Source organism: Xiphophorus maculatus, chromosome 19, assembly GCF_002775205.1.
Source record: "Xiphophorus maculatus strain JP 163 A chromosome 19, X_maculatus-5.0-male, whole genome shotgun sequence".
NCBI lineage: Eukaryota > Metazoa > Chordata > Actinopteri > Cyprinodontiformes > Poeciliidae > Xiphophorus > Xiphophorus maculatus.
In genome coordinates, this window is record NC_036461.1 from 16397788 (window position 1) to 16421383 (window position 23596).

General features: G+C 38.2%; 1 protein-coding gene across 3 annotated transcripts; it reads right to left on the reverse strand.

Moving 5' to 3' along the window:
* Positions 1-2584: 2584 nt before the first annotated feature.
* ddhd1 (DDHD domain containing 1) lies at positions 2585-23141 on the reverse strand. Of its 3 annotated transcripts, none has more exons than XM_023352832.1 (14): positions 21936-23141; positions 18827-19003; positions 14711-14812; positions 11934-12062; positions 11257-11404; positions 8881-8990; positions 8692-8798; positions 8334-8596; positions 8117-8192; positions 7561-7710; positions 7371-7435; positions 7117-7289; positions 6348-6533; positions 2585-5787 (listed from the first exon to the last, which is right to left on the reverse strand). In XM_023352832.1, exons 1-14 carry the CDS (start codon positions 22714-22716, stop codon positions 5603-5605), a joined length of 2652 nt encoding a protein of 883 aa, XP_023208600.1. In that variant the 5' UTR covers positions 22717-23141; the 3' UTR covers positions 2585-5602. The 3 variants fall into 3 exon arrangements, with proteins under 3 accessions (XP_023208600.1, XP_023208599.1, XP_023208601.1); XM_023352831.1 differs by having other exon boundaries at positions 6336-6533; positions 21936-23140; XM_023352833.1 differs by lacking the exon at positions 14711-14812 and having other exon boundaries at positions 6336-6533; positions 21936-23139.
* Between the last annotated feature and the right edge of the window lie 455 nt (positions 23142-23596).

Genomic DNA, 23596 nt, shown 5'->3' on the forward strand with positions numbered 1-23596 from the left:
GTATTTACGCAGCTTTTCTCATTTTAAATAACATTTCTTCTCTCTGTTGTTTGCACAGTTTAAGTTCAAATATTGTAGTCTTTTGTTTTTAAGTGTACAAATATGCACACACATCTTTGAACAGTTTCTTTTCCATTGTCCTACTCAGTTGCACATTTCTTGGATCAGAGTATGCCATTTTTGATTACTGCACAGTATTTTATAGTGTAATTTTGCCATTATTGTACAGTATATTATTGTTCATTTTTTAAAAATATAAATGTTTATAATTTTCTTTGTGTGGACCTACATGCCTCCACTTCGTGTCCTTTTGCTGCTGTTACACTTGAATTCAAGTTGCACATGAAATTCTGTTATAAATTTGCCAAACTACATTGCATTTTCTGGAATTTTAAATTACAAAAGTAGTGTGGAATTGCAAACTGGAAAGAAAATGACTTGTCTTTCAGACTTAAGCGTGAATAACAACCTGGAATATGTGGCATGCATTTGTATTCTGTCTCAATGAGTCGATACAGTGCAGTTACCTAACCTTAACCTTTTATTACAATCATAGCTGCAACAGCTTTGCACATCCAAATTACAACGGATTGAATTTTTTAGAAAATACCTCTAGCTCAGTACATTTTTAAGTCTTGTCAGAGATTCTCAATTAGATTAAGATGTGAACTTTGACTGGGCCATCATACCACAAACCATGCTATAGTAGCTCTGGCATTATGTCAACAGTCGTCCTGCTGGAAAATAAATCTCCACCCCAGCCTTCTGCACTCCAGCAGTTTTTTTCTAGCTCCTTTAAGCATCCTGCAAAAGGAAAAGCCTCCCTGCAGCATGATACTTACACCTACTTACACTGAGGACAGTGTGTTACACAGTTTAACTTCAGCTGTAACTAAAAAATTCCATTATGGTCTCATCGGTCTATTCTTCTGCACACTTACTTTGTCCTCTACACGGTTTGTGGCAAAATTCAAATGGGATTTCTTGTCGCTTTTTTAATAAAGGTCCAATTTTGACATTTCAAAAACCATTTATTTCTATCCTTCGAATCCTTCCAAACTTTCTCGCAATTATGCATTACATCTCAATAAATTGCATTGACATTGTGACTGTAATGAGAAAAGGTGAGAAAAGGTTCAAAGTTAAGAGTATGAATACCTTTTCATATGTATTTTTGCTTAGTCCACATTTGATTGAAGTAGCTCTTTCAAATAATGACATTTAGAGTTAGTCTGGATCACAAGAAACAGATGACAATACAGTCTGCAGGCCTCGGCTCCTCGTTTCACTGTTGTAGATGAAAGATAACAGTTTACGCAACAATGAGCGACTGCACAAATCACACGTAGGGGGTTGAGGAAAAAAAACGTCATGAGCCTCCCTGAAGCAGGAGCACAACACACACTCTGCCGCACGCTCTCCAAACGATCAGAAGTAACATCTCATGAATCATGCGAGTTTTTGGCGCAGTCTCCTGGTGAACTCACTCTCCTCCAGTCCTCCAGCGAAGGAATCTGGGCCTTCAGACCCCAGGTCTGCATCAAAGCGATTTATAACCTATCTCCCTGCTGCTACAACCCCCCCCCCCTGTCAGGATCTGGCAGCAGACCCCGTTGCCTTTTATAGGCTGTGTTTTAATTGCAGAGTAAACAGTTCAGTCCGATGCAAAGCAGAAGAGTCAGATAAGAAGTTGGCTCAGCTGCTGCTGATGTGGACGAGGACGGAGGGGGTGAGGTACACAAAGAAGAAGCAGAAAGTTGAAAAAACATAAGTTTGATCATTCACATGAACTCCTACATTGCTTTATTGTCGTACATGCCCAGTCTACGTGTCCAGGCATCACTGATCAACAATAGTTACAGTTACGAGAACATCTGTTAAAATGGCTCATTAAGCAGACACAGGATGAGACCCTGTGCACTGAACAGATGGTCATTGTGTCTTTGTTTCACCATTACCAGTGGTACACTGACCTCTGCTGGTCAGACAAACCATGGTGTCATTCACACACAGCTGATCCTATTTGTTACTATGGTGCATACAATAGAAAAAAAACAAAACAAAAAAACCCCACCATGAGCTCATGTGGAAGCCATCAATGCTAATGCATAACAATGGGTCCTATTCATCAACTATGAGTTAAATTCTGTTCAGGGGGTGTTGAGGAAAGAATCCGGTCTGTGTCGCTGATGAACAAACACATCCATTGTCTACTGAATTGAGTCTAAAAATGAGTGAGGAGGGGATCTACATGCTCTTGCACATTAGAGGGACCAGTTCAATATTTTCCTCCCTTTAATAATGTACAAAACAGGACCAAACGAGAAAAGGAAATGATTTAATAAAAGGAAATAAATACAGTGCTTTGGATGGCAGTTAGAATCCATTACAGGCATGGGTTATTGCACAGCTCTAAAGACAGACAAACACTTTTTCCCCTCCCCAAGACATCTGCTCAAAGTTCAAACAAGAGTAACATTTAATTTGCACCTACTCCTAATTCAAATGTTTTCTTTTCACTTATCCTCGTACTTAAGATTTGCAGAGCGTATGCAACTTCTGTATGAAGCTGCTATGGTTTACAAAACAACAAACATCTGAGCTGGATCATTATCGATGGCTTCAATCTGGCACCCAACCCAAAGTGGAAATTCTACAAACATGTAGCAGCGGACAATTCCTCAAATGCCTTTAATACGAAAAATATACTGTCATCAGTCAAAAAAGCTGTACATTAACTGGACGTAGAGTCAGTCAAAATGTATGTTTCGCAAAAATTCTCTTGAATGCTTTACTGTGAGCTCGAAGGCTTCCAAGCAGAGTGAATAAAAGACTGTGAAATGTGCCAGTTTGCACATATTTTAATGAAATATTGCCAAACTACACAGTTGCAGCTCCACCTGGTGGAGGTTTTGTTGTAGTACAGATTGAATTTGTCACTGCATGAATGAGAGATGAGGCCAGGGCAAAACTGCATTTCTGTAGGTTGAAATTAGCTTCCCGCATGTGTTTCTGCAATGTTACGTCACGCCAAGCAAAAAATAAAGCAAACGGGAATTTTTAGTAAAGATTCTGTGCAATTCCTAGTGATGATTGTAAGATTTCCAACGGATCAAATCAATAAACAATCTCGGATTACTCTGCCTTATTTGCCCCAGGTAAAGCACCAATCTTGCCATCATGTCAGCTCTTCAAGGCAGAATGGTTTAAGCAAATTGGCCTTTGCAAATGTAACAGTCATTTTACACTTATAATAAACTGATTCTATTCAGTAATGCAATTCAAAAAGTTAAATCCCTACAGAGTGCTATATCTCAGACATTATCTCTTTCCGTTTTGTTATGGCTTTGAACTGGTGAAAATCCAAAATTCAGCTTCTAAGAACACTCACATATTAAGTCATTTAGAAAAAAAATATATACATATATATATTTTTTTACATTAATATGGTCTACATGATCAGGTTCTGCTGACTTGAAGGTTTTCCAGGCGGTAATCATTGACCCTCTCTGCAGAGGACAGACCACAAAAAGGTTATTGCTAAAATATCTGTCTGGTCACAGAGTTCTGAAGCCAAGTAAATCAACGGAGGGTTAAGTGCAAGGAAAAAAACAAACAAAAAAAAAAACAACTTCATGTGATATTCGAATTTTCATAGAAACCAAGTTTTACATTTTTATTGTATAAACCATAACCAATAAATCACTCTGCAATTAATCTACACATTATACGAGTTTAACTTCTAGAAGCGTATTACTGAAATAAATCAATTACTTGATGATACTCTAACTTAATGAGATGACCCTGTATGATAACACAACAAGAATGGATACATTAAATTTGACACTTTTTAATGCAACTCCGTTTGTTTCTTCATCCTTTGCTTGCGTGTCTCAAATGAGTTATTTTGCAGTGTTCAAAATTCTTAGATGCGTGTTGGCACACAGCACTATTTTTATTGTTCCAACATTCATCAGCTATTTATCTGAAACCATGCAAAGTGCAAAAGCATTCTAGTTTCTGCAGAAATATTACTGGGACTATAAATTAACGAGGGATCTTGTTTGCGCCTACAACCACAGATAATTTTAATTTTTTTTTAGAAAATAATTACTTGCCATATCCTGTCTTTGTTTTTTCTATCTTTTTGGAATAAATCTAGGTTTCATACAAGCAATTATACTTTAAGTGACTTTGTTTGACTATTCGACTGCAGCTGGAAGTTTTCATAAATAAACACCAATATAACATCCGGAAAAAGGAAAAAAGTGCACATTGGTAAGAAAAAGCGGAGAAACGATAACATATGCATTGTCTTCGAAACACCTAAACAAACGCACTTTTAAGTTTCACACCTTGTCAATTACATTTTTCAATGGACCACAGGCAGTAGCTTTACTACAGCAGCTAACACACTGGACACATAAATGTTATTTGGCCACAAGTCTGAATCCCACTTTTCACATGATGAGATTCAGGTTTATATCTGCAAGCGCCTGAAAATCATTATGAAAATATTTCTGTTTTCCAATAAAAATACGTATAGAACCATTCATTTCATTTGGACATCAATAAAAACATATAGGCAAAGACAAGGACGATCAGATGAATCTCCATAAATTAATAAAAATAATAAAGAAGCGTTGATTTCAGTTGAGCAACAATGACTGCTTTCAGCAGAACTCGTGTAAATCACACCATCAAGACCTTGCCACTGTCGTAAAGCGTAAGAAAATAATTATATGCTTCCCAATCTGCCTGTTGTGATACAAGAGGTACACATCTGAAAGTAACATGGAATTTAAAAGGGAAATATTTAGCTGCAACTGCTGAAAGAAATTTCCCCCAAAAACTAAAAGTGTTTTATTTTAGTGTAACTAAACCAAGAAGTCATACTTAACAAATATACAATATGCAGAGGTTGTATTTGGTTTACGCCTTTCAAATATTACTGATCTTAAAAAGTTGAAAGCAAACAACTGAATAAAACTCATATTGCCAATATTATTAAAGGGTTTATGCCCTACTGTTTTTTTTGTGTGAAAATAGTATATTTGTAACATTTTTGGGCTGATTTCAAAAGGCATTTCATTCCCTGTAAGCAGTGGATTTTTCACATTTTGGCTAAACGTTATGTGAAAAAGCCTTTTTGTAACAATCATTCCTTTTATAAATCCAAAAATACATCAGAAGGCTCCAGAGTGAGTGTCTGCAGAGTCGATGGGCTGATAAAACATTAAACTTGTAGACAACCAAATAAGCTGAACAGACTCAATGTTGGGATGAAAATGAAATCGCTTTTTTGATGCTTGAGGAACCTCCATGATTTAGGATAATTGCCTCTTCTTCCATGGTACTGTTAGCGTTCATACTGGCACAGAGTATCCGTCAGTAGGGGCTCCTGGTCCATCAATGGCTACATCGTGGAATGAAGTTTTTTTTGTTGTTGTTTTTTACCAATGACTCTCAAATGTAGCTGGATCATAAATCAAGACACAGGACAGGTTGATAGTTTATGTATTTAAAAGGTTGCAAGGGGAGAATCAAACAGTCACTGAGTTTTGTCAGGAATTGACAAAAGCTTCAGAAGTTACAAGACGCCTCAGTCTGGTTCCGGAGTGTCTTCTGCTGAGGCAGAGGGTGTTGACTTATTATATATGAAGGTCAGCAAGAAGAGTGCAATGTCATGTGAGCACCAGTAGCCAGTGTGTGAGGTCACAGCTGACCAATAGCGGCTCTCTACCAGACCCTCCCTCAGCTCGAAGTCGATGCGTCTCTCCAGCTCCACTGCAAGAGAGAAACGCAGAATTACAGTCATAATATGCCAATAGATCAATAGATACCCTACTAGCCCTCCTTAAAAGTTAATTAGCTTTTATGTGAACTTATAAATTACACTGCTTTTTCTTTTCAGCTACCGAAAATATATTTCGATGAATGATTTCAAAACAAAATACAATACTCTTTCCCTTTGTATATACATGTAAACATAGGAAAAATAATAATTACTACCAATGATGATTGCTATTAAAATAATGATGCTGACTTGCAAGTCTGACAGGCATTAATGAGCTGATGTTACAAACTTCACCATTTCTCCAGCTTCTATATACCAATGCTATGGATGGAATGTAACAGAACAGTCTTTTTGCCCTCCAGCGTTGTCCGCATGCGTGAAATTTCTGTATGTAAACAATAACATGCAGGGGGTCTATATCGGTTACTCTGATTTTGATTAAGTCAGTCCCTCACCAGCCATGAACCTTACCGCACGTCACTGATATATAAAAACAAACACACACTTTGGTTAATGCCTTGTACCAGAAAGAACATACATAAAGCGTCACCAGTGGGAGATGTTGGTCGAGTTATTGTGGAAAGACCGTAAGACGACTGGCTTTCTGTGCGCTTCTCCTCTTCTTCCTCAGCGTTTGCTCCTCCCTCAACTCCTAAGGACACTGAAGGTTGGCTGTTTGATCGGGAAAACCGTGAGAAGAGGATGCCTCCTAAACCCTTTCCTATGCTTGCTGCACCTGCGGGTTGACAATAAGGAAGAGTTTCAAATATACAGAGAATGTTATGGCGCCTGTAACTTCTGAAAGTTAATGTCATTCTGACATTAACTTTCAGAATGATATTTGGAAAAACATTTTTTGAAAACAACGCATCATTTTCCATATACGTCAAAATGACTGCTTTCTTCGTGTTGGTCACTCAGCAATCTAATATAATAACGTTTATGAATATAACATGATCAAGTGTGAAAGAGGGTATGACAACTTCTTTAAATGTATTATTTGCAGTATTCTGCAATTAAATAAGTATATATACTGTATATATACAGTATATATAAAAGCAGAGCAACAGCAGCTGCCCTTTATGGCCACATGATGGCACCACTGACTCAAAGTTGGGGGAACGTTCAAACTGCTGACTTATACAGTCTGACATTTTCACCAAAGACAATTACATTTTTAGAAAATTATAGAGCATGTGTAATTAGAAACAGTTTTTTTTCATTGTGTGAACTTTGTACGAACCTGTTTCATTTGATGATATCAAGTGGAATAAAGTAAAGAATACACCAATCAAGCAATAAAAACATGCTAAATTTACCTAGTATGCTGGCCTTTCCCAGGCTGGTGATAGACTCTCCATAGTGTTTACGGGCCAAGACAGGAGACGTACTCGGGCTGGGAATACTCTCCGTGTCTGAAGCTGGATCTTTAACTGGATTGAGGAAGGTAGGCCGTACCTCATCATAGGATGAAGGGTTAGTGGCACTACACCTGATGAATAAAAAAAATTATACATTTGTTACTACTCTGGGCTAGTAAAGAATAATAAAAGTGTAAAACTTAAGCTTTTACCAATGTATCTGGACAGGTGCAACGTTACTATAATGCTTAAGGATGAGAGGCTCCAGTCTGTAAGCCTAAACACAACAGAAAAGAGTTAACTCCTTCAAAGAAAAGATGCTGAGCATGAACATTTATCATTTTCACTTCTCATTTATTAAAATATAAAAAAAATTATAGGCATATATCAGGCGTATCTCACCACAGGGTCTGTGGGATGGAAGACATTGAAGAGCCGGCTGCAGATGGAGGTTGGCAGGATGTGGTTCTGGTGGCCGCTGGTGCCTGGCCGAATCCCTCGCAGGGCCAAGAAAACTGCTAGAGGAGACCCCATGCAGAAAAAGTTTTCTACCTGTGAGACAAAAGGTGAAAAAATTGATAGTAAATCCCCCCAACAGGAGCTTTTTATACATATGTATATATTTCTTTTACATAAACAGAGCTTGTTAATTGTTATAAACAACAATGTGAGATGAATTCCTTTTTCCATTTTTCCCATCTATGATTTTCATTTTTCCAAGGGTGTAATGATATCATTCTATTAGTACTATGATATACGTTTATATTTTGGCTTGTATGTGAAAGGAGCCTAGGTCAGCAAGACAAAATCTAACTTGAGTGTCAGTTTTGCTTCCTGAAATTTATTGTAGCACACTACCACCCTTAAAAAAGAGTTGTGTAAAAACATTCATAGTCATGATGAGAATATGTAAACTTCTGACTATAATTGCAAAATACAAGAGTCCATAAAATTTTACCTTGAATTTAAGAGCTGGCGGAGCTGAAGGATTAGAGGCCTCCAGTTTGACCAGTTGATTTTCCAACTCTCTTAACCTGGCAAAAACAAGAATAAAACTAATTTTGCACCACACCACACTAGAAATAAAGAGGTATTATTCCCTGACCTTAACGCATCCTTAGTCAGCAATATACCCTCTCCCTTTGAGTCATTGCTCTGTATAATTAATATCCCACCTATTCTTTGTGAGCCTCAGCTCCTCTAAAAGCTGCCTCTCTTCATAAGACATCCAGCGGAAATCCTGCTCCTCCTCTACTGCGCAATGCTCCTGCAGACAGAACCGTACGGGATCCCATCCTGTCATAATGTCATAGGTGATGACACAGCCAAGGGAGTGAGACACAATAGACACTTTTCCACCCCGTTCTTCAAAATCAGGGTTCCGCGAGCAGAAGAGCGAGTACAGTCTGTTCAGCTCTTCTGTGAGCCCCTTGGTTATCTAGAACCAAGGGAAGAGAAGGGAAGAAATTACCTTCAACACTAAAAACGTCTACTAGAGACGCCTTTTATAATCTGAAACTGTATGATTCTCACTTCGTCGCGATAAAGAGGACTGTTGTAGTACATGATGTCCATGGCACTGCTGTTGAGAAGGTCTCGCAGCCCTCGCACTTTGTCTGGTGTGATGGAGTCAACCGTATCTATGGAAACATGCCATGTATGTATAACCCAGAACACACTTGAGGTTATCAATAGTGAAACCACAATGTAATCCTCACATACCTCCATCCAGCGCTAGTTTAGAACGCCATTCGACAGGGAGAAACTCTACGTGTTCATCATTGTGCTCAGAAAAGTGCTTCTCCTCCATTTTCCTCACGCCTTCCCTCAACCTTAAGGAACACAATGACAAAATGTGAATAATGACAGCGTTGAGCAGCTGTACCTACAGAAGTCTGACATAAGAAAAACAGTTTGTGTATGAAAATATCACCAAGGTAAGTCAGTGGCGATTGACACTGAACCCCATTTTATCTCTTCCCATTTCTAACTGAAGAAGTAAGGTAGCTGTTTAAATGTAGGATGTTGCTCTTTATGGAGAGGAACCCACATGTCACATGCCTGTCTGCACGGGAACTTGCATGATCCGAGTTTAGGGAACTAGAATACTGATTTAAATGTGGTGTGCACACAACAATCTATGTTGATGTAGCAACATTTTAAACCGGCAGATTTTTTTTTTTTATCGCCCCGCAAGGGGTCTTTTTTGTGGGCTCTAGTGTCCCCCCTTCAAAGCAGGCTGACAGGAAAGGGGGAAGGAGAGGGGGGAAGACATGCGGCAAACGTCGCCGGGTCCGGGAGTCGAACCCGCGACAGCCGCGTCGAGGCTACGTTTGCCTGAACGTGGGTCGCGCCAACCCCTCCGCTACCACGGCACGCCCCAAACAGGCAGATTTTTAATCTTTAGGAAACAATAGTGTCAAAAACTCTACAGTTTTCCCTTTAGTTGATGACAAAGAAACCATCAGGCACCGTGTTGAAATGATACAAAATGTAATAAAGAGTCAAATCAAAAGTAGAACACTGGTTTGGCAGATCTTTTCTTTTGGCAATGGAAGGTGTGTGTAACGTAATCCACAGGAAGATACGAGGCAGGCTTAACATGCTCTGCAGCTTGACTTGGTCTACTTCGGTTACCGAGACGGTGTGAGCAGGATCAATGAGTAAGTGTAAACTTTGGGACACCATGGAATGTTGCATCATGTTTATATAAGAAAAGGTTAAATATGAGATATGATATGAAGGCAGTAGTCGAGTACTGATATAGAGGTATACCGATGTAGCATTAAGGCATAAAGTTATAAGATTCTGCTCAAAAAGCAGATTTTAGAGCAATACTTACAAAAATACTACTAAATAAATCAGTGGTTTATTCTAAATTAGATTTCTATTTTAGTTCACGAGTCAAAATAAGAATAAATGCATATTATAAATAATTTTTTTATACTTGTAATAAATGTGTTAAATAATTTCAACAGTAGTGGGTGTGACTGTTGCTTCAGTTTTAAAAAAAAATCTATTAGATCACATTTAATATATTGCATCATCTTTACTTTAAATCATCACCGTGACAATCTCACACCCATCCATGTCTAATGGCATGAATAATATCTTACTCTTTGAGTTGTGCTTTATAACTTGTTATTTTTGGAAGATTTTGGGTACATTGCACTTTCTGGGCCACTATAGTTTGCATGTTCCTAAAACAAAGCATGGAGTCAGCTTTCCAGGTGTAGCACAGAAGACGAATGTGAAAAAAAGAGGGAAGCACGAGGACAAAACACAGACTGCAGCTGCAACACTATCACTGTTTAAACTGCAAATGGCCTTTGATAAAAAGAAAACATTGATATTTCTGGAACATGGCAACAATTTTTAGATTGTTTGGATGTTTTATTTGCCTGGACATCCTCTTATGTGAGATTAAAATCCTTCTTATCGAATATGTGTCTGGAACCAGAACAATTCTTAAGAACACTCAACTTAAGGATATCACAACCAGAGAGAATGGATTTATACCTCATCTTCCAGACAGCCTTATGAAACATAGATCACTGATCATGATTACATTCCATCGTAAGAAACATTTATTCACTATCTTGAAAAACAGATTCTTAATCTTAATGGCAAGTTCCTAGGTAAACAAAGGTAAAAAAAAAAAAAAACATTTCCTAGAAGAGCAAAAAGCAGCCTAACAGGTTGATCTCTGAATAAAAGAACACCATAACACTGATGTTTAACAGGTTTGGACAAAAGGCCAGGCAATTATCACATAAAGCCAGCAGACAATGTAAAACCCTTTGATGTAAGATGATGTCATCATTTCTGCATGTGATAAAAAAGAAAAAAAATAAACCAGTGCAAGGAGGTGAGTAAAGTTGGCATCTTAAAATAGAAACAGAAAAGAAAAGAAAAAAACAAACATTTCGAGCCAAGACAATAGCTTCATTCCACCTCATAGTGCGCTTGCATAAAAGTATGCTGGATAGAAATCTAAAACTAAAGCTCAACTTGAATTTTACAAATGAAAATGCAGCTAAAAGCAGGCTTTGGAGGGCATGTCAAATTACAGTAACCGTAATAAAACAGACAACTCACATTCCAGTGTTTTTGATTATGCGGCCCTGGTCCATCTTCTGGCCAATCCCGTGCACCACAAAGACAACGTGGGTAGTCTGAGGGGGCCGGTCCTCTGGAGAGGCCTCCTCTACATAACCTCGATGGAGCCGTGTGCCGCTGCTTGAGGCTGCAGCAACAGAAATTATGATTGTCATTGTCACTTCTCAAACCAATAAGAAACGTAAGTTTGATATTGAGTGTACAACTCTGGCAGAAACAAAAAGGAAGACTCTCAATAGTCCAATATGCTGTACTGATTCCAAGGAGGTCAGTAGGCGAGACATGGACTCCTGCTGTGGCCACAGACCACGTGGGAGCATGTGTAAAGTACTGGCAGGTCAGAGTGTGTGTCTTTACTTAAAACCTATAATCTGATCAAGTTGTGTGCTAAACGGAAACGTGATAGGAGCCGGTGAACTGTCTGACTCGCTCTAAAGACAGATCAGTTTGCAGAGCGTTGGGTAACCAGGGAACGTTGAGGTAACCAGTCAAAGTTCCAGAAAATAGCATAGAGAGAAAAATGAATCATGGAGTCATGGAACTGTGCACCAGATCTAACCAGATTTAACCTTCCATGTTAACTAGTTTGTAAATAAAACACAAATACATTACTTTGTCCATCTTATATGATAAAGTGTGATGTAAGTGATACAGACCTTTGGAGAACCCCAGTTTCTGGGTAACAGTGCGAGCAATTTTTGATGTGGTAGCGTCGCTGTAAAGGTAGACTTCTTCTACGCTGTGCCAATCTACATGCGTCCGGCTCAGCTTCAAATGGTGGATGGCTGCAGCAGTGAGAGAAAAGTAATTGATTGAAGTCAGGGAGACAGAAGACATTGAGACGGAGCATAGATCATTTTTTGACAGAAAAATGAGAGAAACAGAAAATTAGAGAAGCTAAATATAAAAAGGTTTTCATTTTAGGGTTTAAGAGTAATACATACTTCTGAGAAATATAAGTAAAAAAGATTTACACCAAGTTTGTTATTTTAAGTAGGAATGACACAAAAGTCCACGAACTCTTTTCAAACAGCTCAATCAAAAGCTGTCTGTCGCTTTGATCTGCTTAAAAAAAGAAAAATCACACAGCATGATCGCATACTTCAGCTCTTGCTTGTCGTCCTGCTTTGCATCTTCCAATTGCCAATTGCTATTTTCTAAACTTAAATAAATGTCTGTCCTACAATTTTTTCCGGTTCTTATTCAGCGGTAAATGCAGTGACTAAAGCAAGTAAGAGCAAAATTATGGCTTGAGAAAAAACAGTTGATACCTACAAAGGCAAAGGACCAATACATGAAAGTAGTGGACTAAAGAGAGTCAAAGCTGTGCTGCATGTTCCTGTTCAGTCAAGTTTATTTGGTTAAAATTGTTGAATACACTGGCATTTGTCCAAAACGTAACCATGGACTCTTTGTACTATTCTGAAACAAACAAGGAATTTAAATCCTTAAGAAGCCGGTAAAGTTCCCTGGAAAATGAGGTGTACTGGATTAGTTTTATTGCTGGAAATTCAGAACAATACCTTCCCACAGAGGAAAACTGTTGTTTCTTTTGGTCAAGCACAGATTTGTAGGACAAATAAGTTCCCTATCAAGAAATTCCACTATTTGTCCCGTTCATATCAATTAATGAAACAAGCAAAACCTTCATGTCTCCCATGCAGCTAATGGTTCTCTATTGTCTGCCCAATAAATGTCCTGAACCATGACTTTTTATACTGTATAAGTAAAATTTTTCTGTCAGTGCTTCTTGCACGAAGATGAGTTAATGCCTCAGAGATGAGAACAAGTTAAACAAATATAGTGACCATCACTTTTTGACACTGAATCCTATGAAACTATAACTTCTGCAACAGAATTTTTGTTCTGTCACACATTTAGCTTTCTCTTTGTAGATAATCAAATGAAATCACTCCACGGCAAAAGAAATATAATCGCTATTTATCACAACATGGCAGAGCACTCAACTACTCTTGGACACCAACAGTAAGGTGTAGCTGTTAGTGTTTGATGGAGAAGAGTTTTGTGATTGCCTTTTGTTGTGTGTCTGCTGGAAGAGTGTGGCAATGCTAGTTCTACTTTGTAAACAGCTTTGGAAGGACAAAAAGATCTCTTTATAGTCAACTTGTTGACCCTTATGTTTTGGTGGAGCAGAGGTGAGAGTCGATGGCAACTTCAGAGATGCATCTCAATAAATTAAAATATCAAAGATTAATTTAATTATCAAAATCAACACAAATGTTTGAAATACCTTACCCTGCATGTAATGCATATTTATAATTATGTTACTTTTTTTAAAAAAAATTGAATTACCTAAAACATTTCAATTATATTCTTATTTACTGAGATGTGCCTGTAAATAAAATAGAAAATAGAAAGCAGGAATGTAAGAAATGATCAAAGGGGCCCCATAACCTTTGCAGTCAAAAAGAGAAAAGAGATTTTGTGACATAAACACCAGATAATATAAACACCAATTTGCTTGGAGCAAAGTAAGCTCCAAGCTGGGAAGAAATAAAGGTGAATGCAAGAAGCAAAGGGAGTCTGCCAAAACTATCATCAAATTTGGCCCTAAACTATATATTGTGACAATGAAGTTGATGTATTTCCAGAAGGCTTCATAGCATTGTAATGTTAAAAGTGAGTTTGTCATCTTCAAAAACCATGTGTCTTTTAGGGCTGCTGACTTTCCCATTGGGCTTCGGATCAACAGCTATTTCATGCTCCTATGAGATGAGGAAACAAACACAGAGACATCTCTTCTCTGTGAACCCAGAAACAGGACATTTAACAGACTTCAGAATGAACGTACACAGCATGCTAGCGCTGTGTCACAGAAAGACTACAACAATGACTTTTTGTTCCAGCTTATGAGTTGTGCTCAACTCTCAATAGAAAGCGTTGTTCAGAAGGCTTTCTTGAGCTGGTGTTGCTGGTCGAGTAAAAATATAGTAACAGTGTCAGAAGGAATGAGAAAAAGAGGCTGGGAATTTAAAAATAAACAAACAAACAAACAAACTGTGTTGAGACATTTTGATAGTCATTTTTAATTTCTGATGCAGTTCTTAAAGAGTCTTGTAATTGTAGTTGAGTGATCCATGTTGTGTACTTACTATTCCAGCAAGGAAGCACGCAGGATTCCCCAGAAAGCAGCAATAGTAGTAGAACCAAACTCTAGACCACAGCACTAAAAAGTGAGTCCTAGCAACTAGGCTCAGTTAAAGCTGCAATGTAAACCAAGATAACAGACTAAATTCAGTTTTACAACAACCACATCTAACTGAGCCTAGGTCTAGTTCCAAATGTAAGGCTTCAAAAGGTTTAACCCACAAAAGAAAGGAAAAACTAGTCCAACAGAGGCCTAGCATCTAAAGGATAAAGGGTAAAAAGCTAAAGGAGCTAACACAACAGAAAACGTAGGATTTCACAGTACCTTGGCAGCGTTTGCGCTTGTGACCTGCAGTTTTACCACCCGTCTGATATCCACTCCATTTGAACAGAAACGGGAGATAGAAAGGGGGCAGGTGGGAGAGAACTAACAACCAACAAACAGTGAGTAGTGTTCATTGCCCGGTTCAGGTAACATAAGACTTCATTAGTCATTAATCTTAAACATGGCAACTTATCAAAAGACACTAAAGTTGACTCATTAGTCCAATGAAAATTGCTTATTTTAAGAACATGTTAGCTTCAGAAAATAAAGTGCCTTGTAAAAGTACTCATAACCCTTGAACTAGATCACAGTTCATTACATTAGACCAACATACTTTAATGTTTTTTAAGCGATAGACCAACACAAAGAAGCAGTTTAAGAAATAAAAAAATCTAAAAAGTGTCCCAAGCATTTGTATTCAGTGCTCTTCAGTGCTTTACACTAATGGTGCTAAATAAATCCAGTGACATCATGCTTTGGGCCTGGGAAGCTGGCTTCAGTAAGATGGATCCGATAAAAATAGGGCAGTGCTGAAAGAAAAACTTGAGACAGGGGCCGACGTTCACCTTCAAACAGAACACCGACAAAACATGGAGCCTCACAATTAAGCACTACTTTATGTTGGTTTACCAAATAAACTCCACTGAAGTTGGTGGCGTCAACATGAAAATACTGTATATTGGAAAGTTCAAGGGATATGATTTCCTGCCCAAGACCCAGTAGCTAGTGCCTAAAGGTTGAGGGTAAAATGGGTGAAGAGGCATATAATAGGAGTTTAGATTAATTGACCCTGATGACCATGAAAGGCATTATAAGAAAGACCCATTTGTTTTTTGACATGTGTAATTAATTACATTAATAAATTAATAATGTATAAGTTGTATTTTAAACCTATTTTACTAATGTGGTAATAAATGCAAAACTTTCTCTAAAATGTTTAAACTATGTCTAACAACATAAACAAGAAATGAAGCTTAAAATTGTTGAGGAGCTGTACTCTGTGACTTCTGAACAAGTTTTTTTAATATAGGAGTTTAGCTTTGCAGCATTTTGTCTGTTTATAGCCACTTATAAGAGGAAAAGAAATCTAAATGTTTGTCTTTATTTAAATACCAAGAGGTTAAATGAAAAAAAAGAAAATCAGACAGACCAGAACATTTACATTTATTATATCATAAACAAAGAGCATAAAGATATTCTGAATGTGAACTGCGAAATTCACAATCTCGGATTTGACTGGCTCATTCGATCCATGATAACGAAGCAATCAGACTTGCAAATATTGACTGTGGTTGTTTCAGCTGAAGTGAACTGCAGAGGAGGAGCGGGGGAGAAATGCTGAGACGCACAGTAAATGTGATTGCTGTAAAAGCGATTGGTACAGCACTGATGAAGCTTTTGAAAATAAGTGCTCTGTAATGCCTGGGATATCTATCAAGGCTTACAAAGGTCAAAATGAACTTACTAGGTTGTGTATGGTGCAGCATATCATAGTGCGCAGCTGGTCTTGGGTCTTTTGATTCCTGAAGAATTATCAAAGTAGCAAGTGGATTTGGATCTTTAAGATTTATTAAGCCCAAGAGGTACGTAGACAGTTAATGAACAATTTAGATATCTTTTGGACATAGAATGACTTTTGATAAAGCATTTTCTTTTCTTTAAGTTCTTTCAAGTATCTTTTTGGTCAATCATTATGTGTAATCATAGGCTCACAAACTTCTGAAATAAGAAGACAGGTTGCATGGAAATAACTACTGGATCTTACCCTCATCAAAAACATACAGAAAACAAAGCTGACGACATGCCTGTCCTGCTGGATGTAATTTTCCCTGACGTCTTTCAAGCATGAAAGATGAGTCCACACCCTTTTGTCTCTACAACATGCCTAGTACTCTGCACAGCCAAGGTAATGGGTGGAAACAACAGATGAACCTTACCATGAAACATCACAAATTCACTATTTAAGCTTTGTTCATGTCAAACAGTGGAAAATAATCTTGAAAAAGACCAGCAACTAGAATCTGACCAGGTACTATTTTCACTTATTGGGGATATTTAAAATTTTGGATTACTTATCTTAAGTTCATCATTTAAAACAAGACCGAGATGCTCTGCAACTGGATGCAGTTCAAAGCCTACCATGTCTTCTGTTTCAACCAACTACTGCAAAATACTATACTGCAAATCTGTAATGTATTAGTGCACTTATAAAATCCTTGTATTAGATGTAATGCAGTTTAAAATAGCCTCCATATGGCTCTGAGTGCTACAGATTACTAGTGTCAGGGCAAAATATTCTTCTGTAAGAGGCAGAATGCAACATTAGCTCAAGGATAGTGAATTAACAAGATCTATCATTCACTTTGCTTTCAGGCTCAGCTAAATATAGAGGTGGAAAACGAGGTACAAACAAAGGAGGAGGTGGGGAGGGATGTACTCTGCAGTCACCAATATTGTTTTCCATTAGGTAGAACCATGAAAAGAGCAGGCATTGCTTTGGCTTATTCTGTTTTGCAGGAATTCAGCTCATCCACAACACACTGAAACTGTGTGTGTGTGTGTGTGTGTGTGTGTGTGTGTGTGTGTGTGTGTGTGTGTGTGTGTGTGTGTGTGTGTGTGTGTGTGTGTGTTTTCTGGAGTGAAACTTCGACAAATGTTAGAAAACAGAATAGAAAGTCTGTATATTAAATTTTACACAGCTTACACTTAAGGTGTAATCCTTCTGTAACTTCCTGTCATTAATATGTCCAGCATTTATGTAGTGACTATATACACAGTATATATGCATGAATGAACCCAACAATTTTTTTTCTAAATGATTGATTAATTTTTCTTTTCAAAAAGTGTCTGAAAATACCAGCAATTGTAACACAACTTAAAACTTTTAATTTTTAGGGCGATACAATCACTTTATTCTGAGTAAGAATAAATAATTAAATAAGTCACATAAGCTTACAAGGAAAAAATCTGCTCATTTGAAGTCTAAACAAATCATTTCAAAAATTCTCAAATGAAGAATGATTATATATAGGAATATCTTTCTGTGATATTCTAAACTTTATGGACTAAAGTTTAAATTCTGCTTCTCAGAAAATAACTAATAAATAATACAGAAATACTAACACAGAATGTTAACACTGGAATATCACCTTATGGCCTAAACACTGCTGACCTAACAGTTTTTCAGGAAAAAGTTTTTTGACCCACTTAAAAAAAGACTATTTGTGTATGGGAAGCCACTAATGGTCTTTCATAAAGCATCTAGTTTTATGCAGAGTGATGTTCCTAGAAAATTAATGGAAGTTTAAGTAGAAGGAAAACATTGCAGAAAAGGGAGCAGTTATCTAACAGGACGTTTTAGGAGACATCCATCTGTTGTGAGTTTTATGGAAATAATATTCTAATTTCTTTTTGTCAGCTGTAGCATATAATTATCAAAAGAACTAGAAATAATTGCTTGTTAAACATAACTCAGTGTAACTTTCTGAGTGTTTCACTTTCCTAACCAAATTCCCTGAATAAATTATTATGCAATGACATTCAGATTTTTTGAAGTGATTTATCAGGGTTACATTTTATTTATAACGTTAGGGTGTGTTGTTGGGATATCTGGAGACGATGCCGTTTTTGTCTAACCCAAGTTTCTCCTTTTTCTACATACTCAATCTCACTCTTTTGCAGTACTTCAGTATCCAGTTCACACAACCAGACATTCATCAATCTGGCCACCTTAAGGAGAGCTCTGAATCAAACAACCTCTTTCTTACTGCTATCCAAAGCTACATTGTGTGACATTTTGTTTGAGCCAGCTCATCAAAAAGGGTCATACCAAAATGTACATGGAGATCCTGATTTACAATGGAGGCGTGACAGCACAAAAGAAAACAATGGACACACCTGCCAAGTTAATTTCTAACTCTCACATATATTTCATTATTAATTAGTAACTTGACCTTTGTTTCAATACACAGCAAAAATGTAAAGCCCAACTTTTTGTCATTATAAAGCTATTAACTGGGTTTACAAAGAAATTAGCAACAAGAATTAATACATCAGTGCTGTCTGACGCTTTGAAGGGTAAACTTGTAAATTTTTATCTCCTTTCCCAGCACTCACCATCTTTGCTATCAACGGTCTTCACCACCAGATCCGTCTCAAAGGTGTCCTGCAAATGTTGGCCTCGAAAATGGTTCAGGTGCTCCTGCTCAATGAGGTCGCTCTCTTCTTCCTCCAGCGGGAGCCAGCTACCATCAATGAACCACTGGCCTCTCATCACAGAAATATGGTCTTGTTCTAAAGCAGACACACCTCTGATTTAGTTACATGGAAATTATCTGTATAGTTAGACATTTGAAGTTTTTTTGTTTTTTTTTACAGTTTCTATTTATATCATAAAAGTTTTTACCAATTGGCATTAATGTTCAAATGACTGATTATACTGCATTATAATTTGTGTTAAATAGGTCTGTGTACAATGGATGTTAATTTGACTATATGACAGTCAATCCATTAATGTGTACTATATTGGATTCAACATACTATAATTATGTATGAAGTGGACGCATTTCTCTAGCTATTTCTCTTACCTTGACATGACTGTTGTGAACTGATGCTATTTCAATAAATCTTTTTCTAGGAACTGACTCATTTTCCTGTGGCACTTTAGATGACGTACGGCAAACTGATTTCCATTTAATTAAATAAGTCAGTCAAATCCAGGAGGACCAAGTCTCGGTGTTTAACCGAGCAGGGCCAGGTTTCATTACAGCGTAGAGTCAAATTATGAACACCATTCTGGCTTGAGTCCCAAGAGGAGAATTAGAGCGAACTACCTGAGCCTATATTAGCGACACTCCAAAAGCGACAGAACCTTTTTTTTGCCAAAAGAAACCAATGATACTGAAATACACCAGTATTTCTTTTTTTAATGTCTTACTTAAATCTAAAGCAAACACAAACACACGCTGAGATAAAGGCTCAGGAGATAATACTGGGTCATCAGTTGAGTCAGTTTGCGACAGTTCAGAGAAGATAAGCTTAGAGAACCTTTAATATCTCAACTATTTCATCATGTGTATTGAAGTCCAATACACAATAAATGCTTGCTCATCCACCCTTCGTTCTCCTGTTGCTCCTTACTGGCTGTCAGCTGACTGAAACAAGGCAACTACACTTTTCCCTCACTTACAAGATAAAAATGAGTCGAGTCTTTGTGTGGAAACAACCAGTACCAGCTACCTATATCTTTTCTTAGGGTAAGTTGTTTTAAAGATATAGATGCATGTCAAACTGGATGTTCCCCAGCAGATAGCCCACAAAACTAAAATTTATGAGAGCACTGTCTCTATGTTTATGTTTGTTTAAATAAAAATAAATTTTCTTCAAACTAAATACTGACACCAAGGTACTCAGTGTCACAGTACCAGTTCAGAGAATATTTATTTCCTGTAAGCAATCATGACCAGATTTAATCTTGAATGGCTCCAGAATGAATATTGTTAAAAATACACATATTCCTGTGGGACAATAAAGACCATTTGTATTTTATTCTACAAAGACCAGGGATCAGAAATTATCATTACCCATCGATTGGCTCCCATGTCAAATGCCAAACAAAATCATATTTTTTCCCTTATTTATTAAATGCATCAAAACTAGGAATTCCCATTTTCAGTCTATAAGCATATCAAGCAGCAGCATGTATTTGTATGCACTTTTCTGAGTTTAATTAAAATTGTGAAAGTCATATTCCTTCACTTTTTATTGGTTTTGGTTTCTAGGAACCCACGCAGCTCCTGTTTGTGACTAATTGATAGATGTAACTCTACAGTTCAGAAAAACTAATTGGGTTCTTGGAATTTAAAAATGGCACAGCAACTGTTTTTACCAACCAATGGTCACAGTTGAATTTAAACATAAATTGTCTGTATAGAGTGAATGCAATATCAGGAATGGCAACCAGGGGCGCCGCCAGGAATTTTGCGTACCATGACAAAATAAGAAATTGACACCCCCAACCCTCAAGCAGTTCCTGCCACCATCTCTTGAGTCTATCTGACCAATTAAAAGCTTTAGATAACTAACTTTAAAGACTTACTTCCATTGGTCCAATACTGGTAATAGCACATTTACTTATAGTAAATTAAACATAGGGCAATTTGCAAGTAACAATTTGAAGCAAGATTAAAAGCAGACTTAAAATGACTAACAACATTGTGTCCGATAAAAGGCTTCCATTCCATTCCAGTCTTGACAACATGGCCAGACTGCAAAGCCTGTCTTGAGGCCTAGCTTCCAGTCCAGACAGGAAGCTATTTTTTATTACCATTTTATAATGGTTGTTTAAAATTCTCTCAGTAATAAATATTTCAGTTTTTTGTGTAATTGTAAAAAGAGCAAGAGAGACAGCGAAATCCCCATACATTCCCTGCACTGCTGCTAACTATCATATCATTGAACAGTGTTGCTCACCTTCTTCACTGGGACAGGGAGGAGGAGTTATGCTGGTATGGGGGGTTATGGCTGCTGCTGACTCTGACACATCTGTTGCTAAGTGTGGTAAAAGGTACAGGGACAAGTTAAATTTAAAGATGTATTGGTAAATATTTCCCTTCCCTGATTAAATGCTGGTGAAACGGAGACTAGGTAGTCTGTAGCTAAGCTAACTAAGCTAAAATGACTTATAATCACAACTGTAGTCTACCCACCTTTCTTGGAGAAAAACTGGGTTACAAATTGACGCCTTCTCTTTTGTCTTTCTTCTTTTTCTCTTTTCGAATACCTGAATTTAGTCTTGGCTGCATAGTTATCACCGTGGTTTTACTGATTACTAAACACTGTCAAGTGCGCAAAAGCAGTGACATACCATGTTATGCAGATACAGGCGTGTAAATATGGATGTTTGCTTCTTTGATCTGGGAGTGCATGCATTTAATATATATTCTTTTTTGTGCTCCCCCTCCTATTGGTCAGGGGCCATTACAATTGTCCCAACTCCCCCCAGATCCCCTAAACGGCGCCCCTGATGGCAACTGATCATTCATTGACTGTGGTCCAATAATCTGTATGCCGTCTGTCAGGCATTATACTGCAGACTATTAATTATATATGACATGAATGTTCGTAACACAAATGGGTGATGAATGATATGATATAATTCAGAGTGGACCCAAACATTAGCTCGATCGATTTTGTGTGAGCGATGGAGCAGAGGAAATATACTCACGCTTCCAGTAGACAGGGTAGCATTTTCTCTCTTTTATATCGACCTCATAAAGGCCTCCCCGAACACACACACGCTCCACGTTGATTTCAGTGCATTCCGGGTCTGTCCCATCAAAGGACACAGTAGATGTGTCAAGAGAGCCACGGCCTTCGTCCACGCTGCTAGTGCCAGTGTCCACGGGCACTGCGCCGTTCTGCCCCGGGCTGTCCACACATTTACCGCCAGTCTCCTCCTCTCCATCGCCTACCCCGGAGCGTATCGCACCGGGGTTCAGCTCGCAGTATTTCCGAAACATTAGCTCAATTTTAAGAGAGTCGTGTCCGATAAAAGGCTTCCATGTTTTCTTGTCTTCTTTATAGAACCACCGAACCTCCTCCGGGACCAGCTCCGTCACCACCTCGTTAAACCTGTGTCTGGAGCTGTTGGAGCGAGACCTCTTCCTCCTCTCGAATAACGGGCCAACGCCGTTCCCATCGCTGTCCCTGTACTCTAACGGGCTGCTGTCCAGGTAGTCTTCCGGGGAGCCCAGCTCCAAAAATATGCCATCCTGGGAGCCGTGGTCCTGGGCACGTATTAGCGGCAGGTGACCGTCCAGTCCCGGTTGGACCGACGACATCCCCGCCTGCATCGAGTCGTCCACGAGGCTCATCTCGTGACAGCAGGAAAATACATCGCCTCCCAGAACCCAGTCCTTGTTCCCGGTGTCGGCGTTGACCGCTGGACCCTTACTGTCTGCGCTGAAAGACGAGCTTATGCGGAGGTTTTGATTGAAACTGCTCATAACTATTTGAGCAGGGACTTCACCTTAGACGAGCTAACGCTGTCAGACTACAACTACCACCAGAGTCCATGTTACAAAGCAGCGCAAACAAACCTAAATAAAACACCTCTGCTACACCTTCCAACGCATCTCCATTAGCGCCCCACAGCTGTTGGCATGTATGCTAGCTCGTCAAGCTAACGAAGCCGGTTGGAAAACTACCCTGCGCCGATAAAACACTAAAAAAACTGTAGCGTCTCTGTTTACCCCTAGGAGCGTAAACTTGATTCGAACCTCGCAGATGACACCGAGTCGCTTCGGCCCAGCTTATCGCTGCAGCCGCCGTACTTTGAGTATTCCTGGTCCCATCGGAATATCAAAGACTCCTCCATTTGAAAACAAATCTCGCATAGAAACAGAACTGTAGCGCGAGCGCGCAACGTACCAGCTGACGCACAAAACAGCGTGAACGTGAACGCGTACGTCGAAGTTGAGCAACTATGACGAGAACGAACGAAGCTGAACGGAGCTCTGTGCGCTGTTGTATTTTCTTTCTCCCGGCACTGTTCGCATGCCACACTAGAGGACGCCAAATGCTTATTTTTGTAGCACTATTAGTCTAACATCGATTTAAAAAAACAAATTACGGATTTTTTTTTTTTGGACTGATTAATGGTTTAAATTTGTAACTTTTATATATATATTCTACATAAAATTTTAAATCTCCCAAAAGATATACAGCGTGTTCTGTTTAAGATAATGTATGCTAAATGTTACATAATAAAATCCGTCCTGGAATTAATAAATATGGATAATTAATGGATTAATTAATAATTAATGGAATTAATACATTTTTAATGTAATTGTATCATAGGTAGTTTAGCAATTTTCAATCTAACTT

Bases quoted from the DNA above. Each gene is read 5' to 3' on its own strand.
- ddhd1 (XM_023352831.1), bottom strand. From the start codon at position 22,716: ATGAGCAGTTTCAATCAAAACCTCCGCATAAGCTCGTCTTTCAGCGCA. The intron at 14,813-18,826 runs GTGAGTGCTGGG...GTTGGTTGTTAG, and splicing joins GACCGTTGATAGCAAAGATG to TTCTCTCCCACCTGCCCCCT. The intron at 8,193-8,333 runs GTGGGATATTAA...TGTTTTTGCCAG, and splicing joins CTGAGGCTCACAAAGAATAG to GTTAAGAGAGTTGGAAAATC.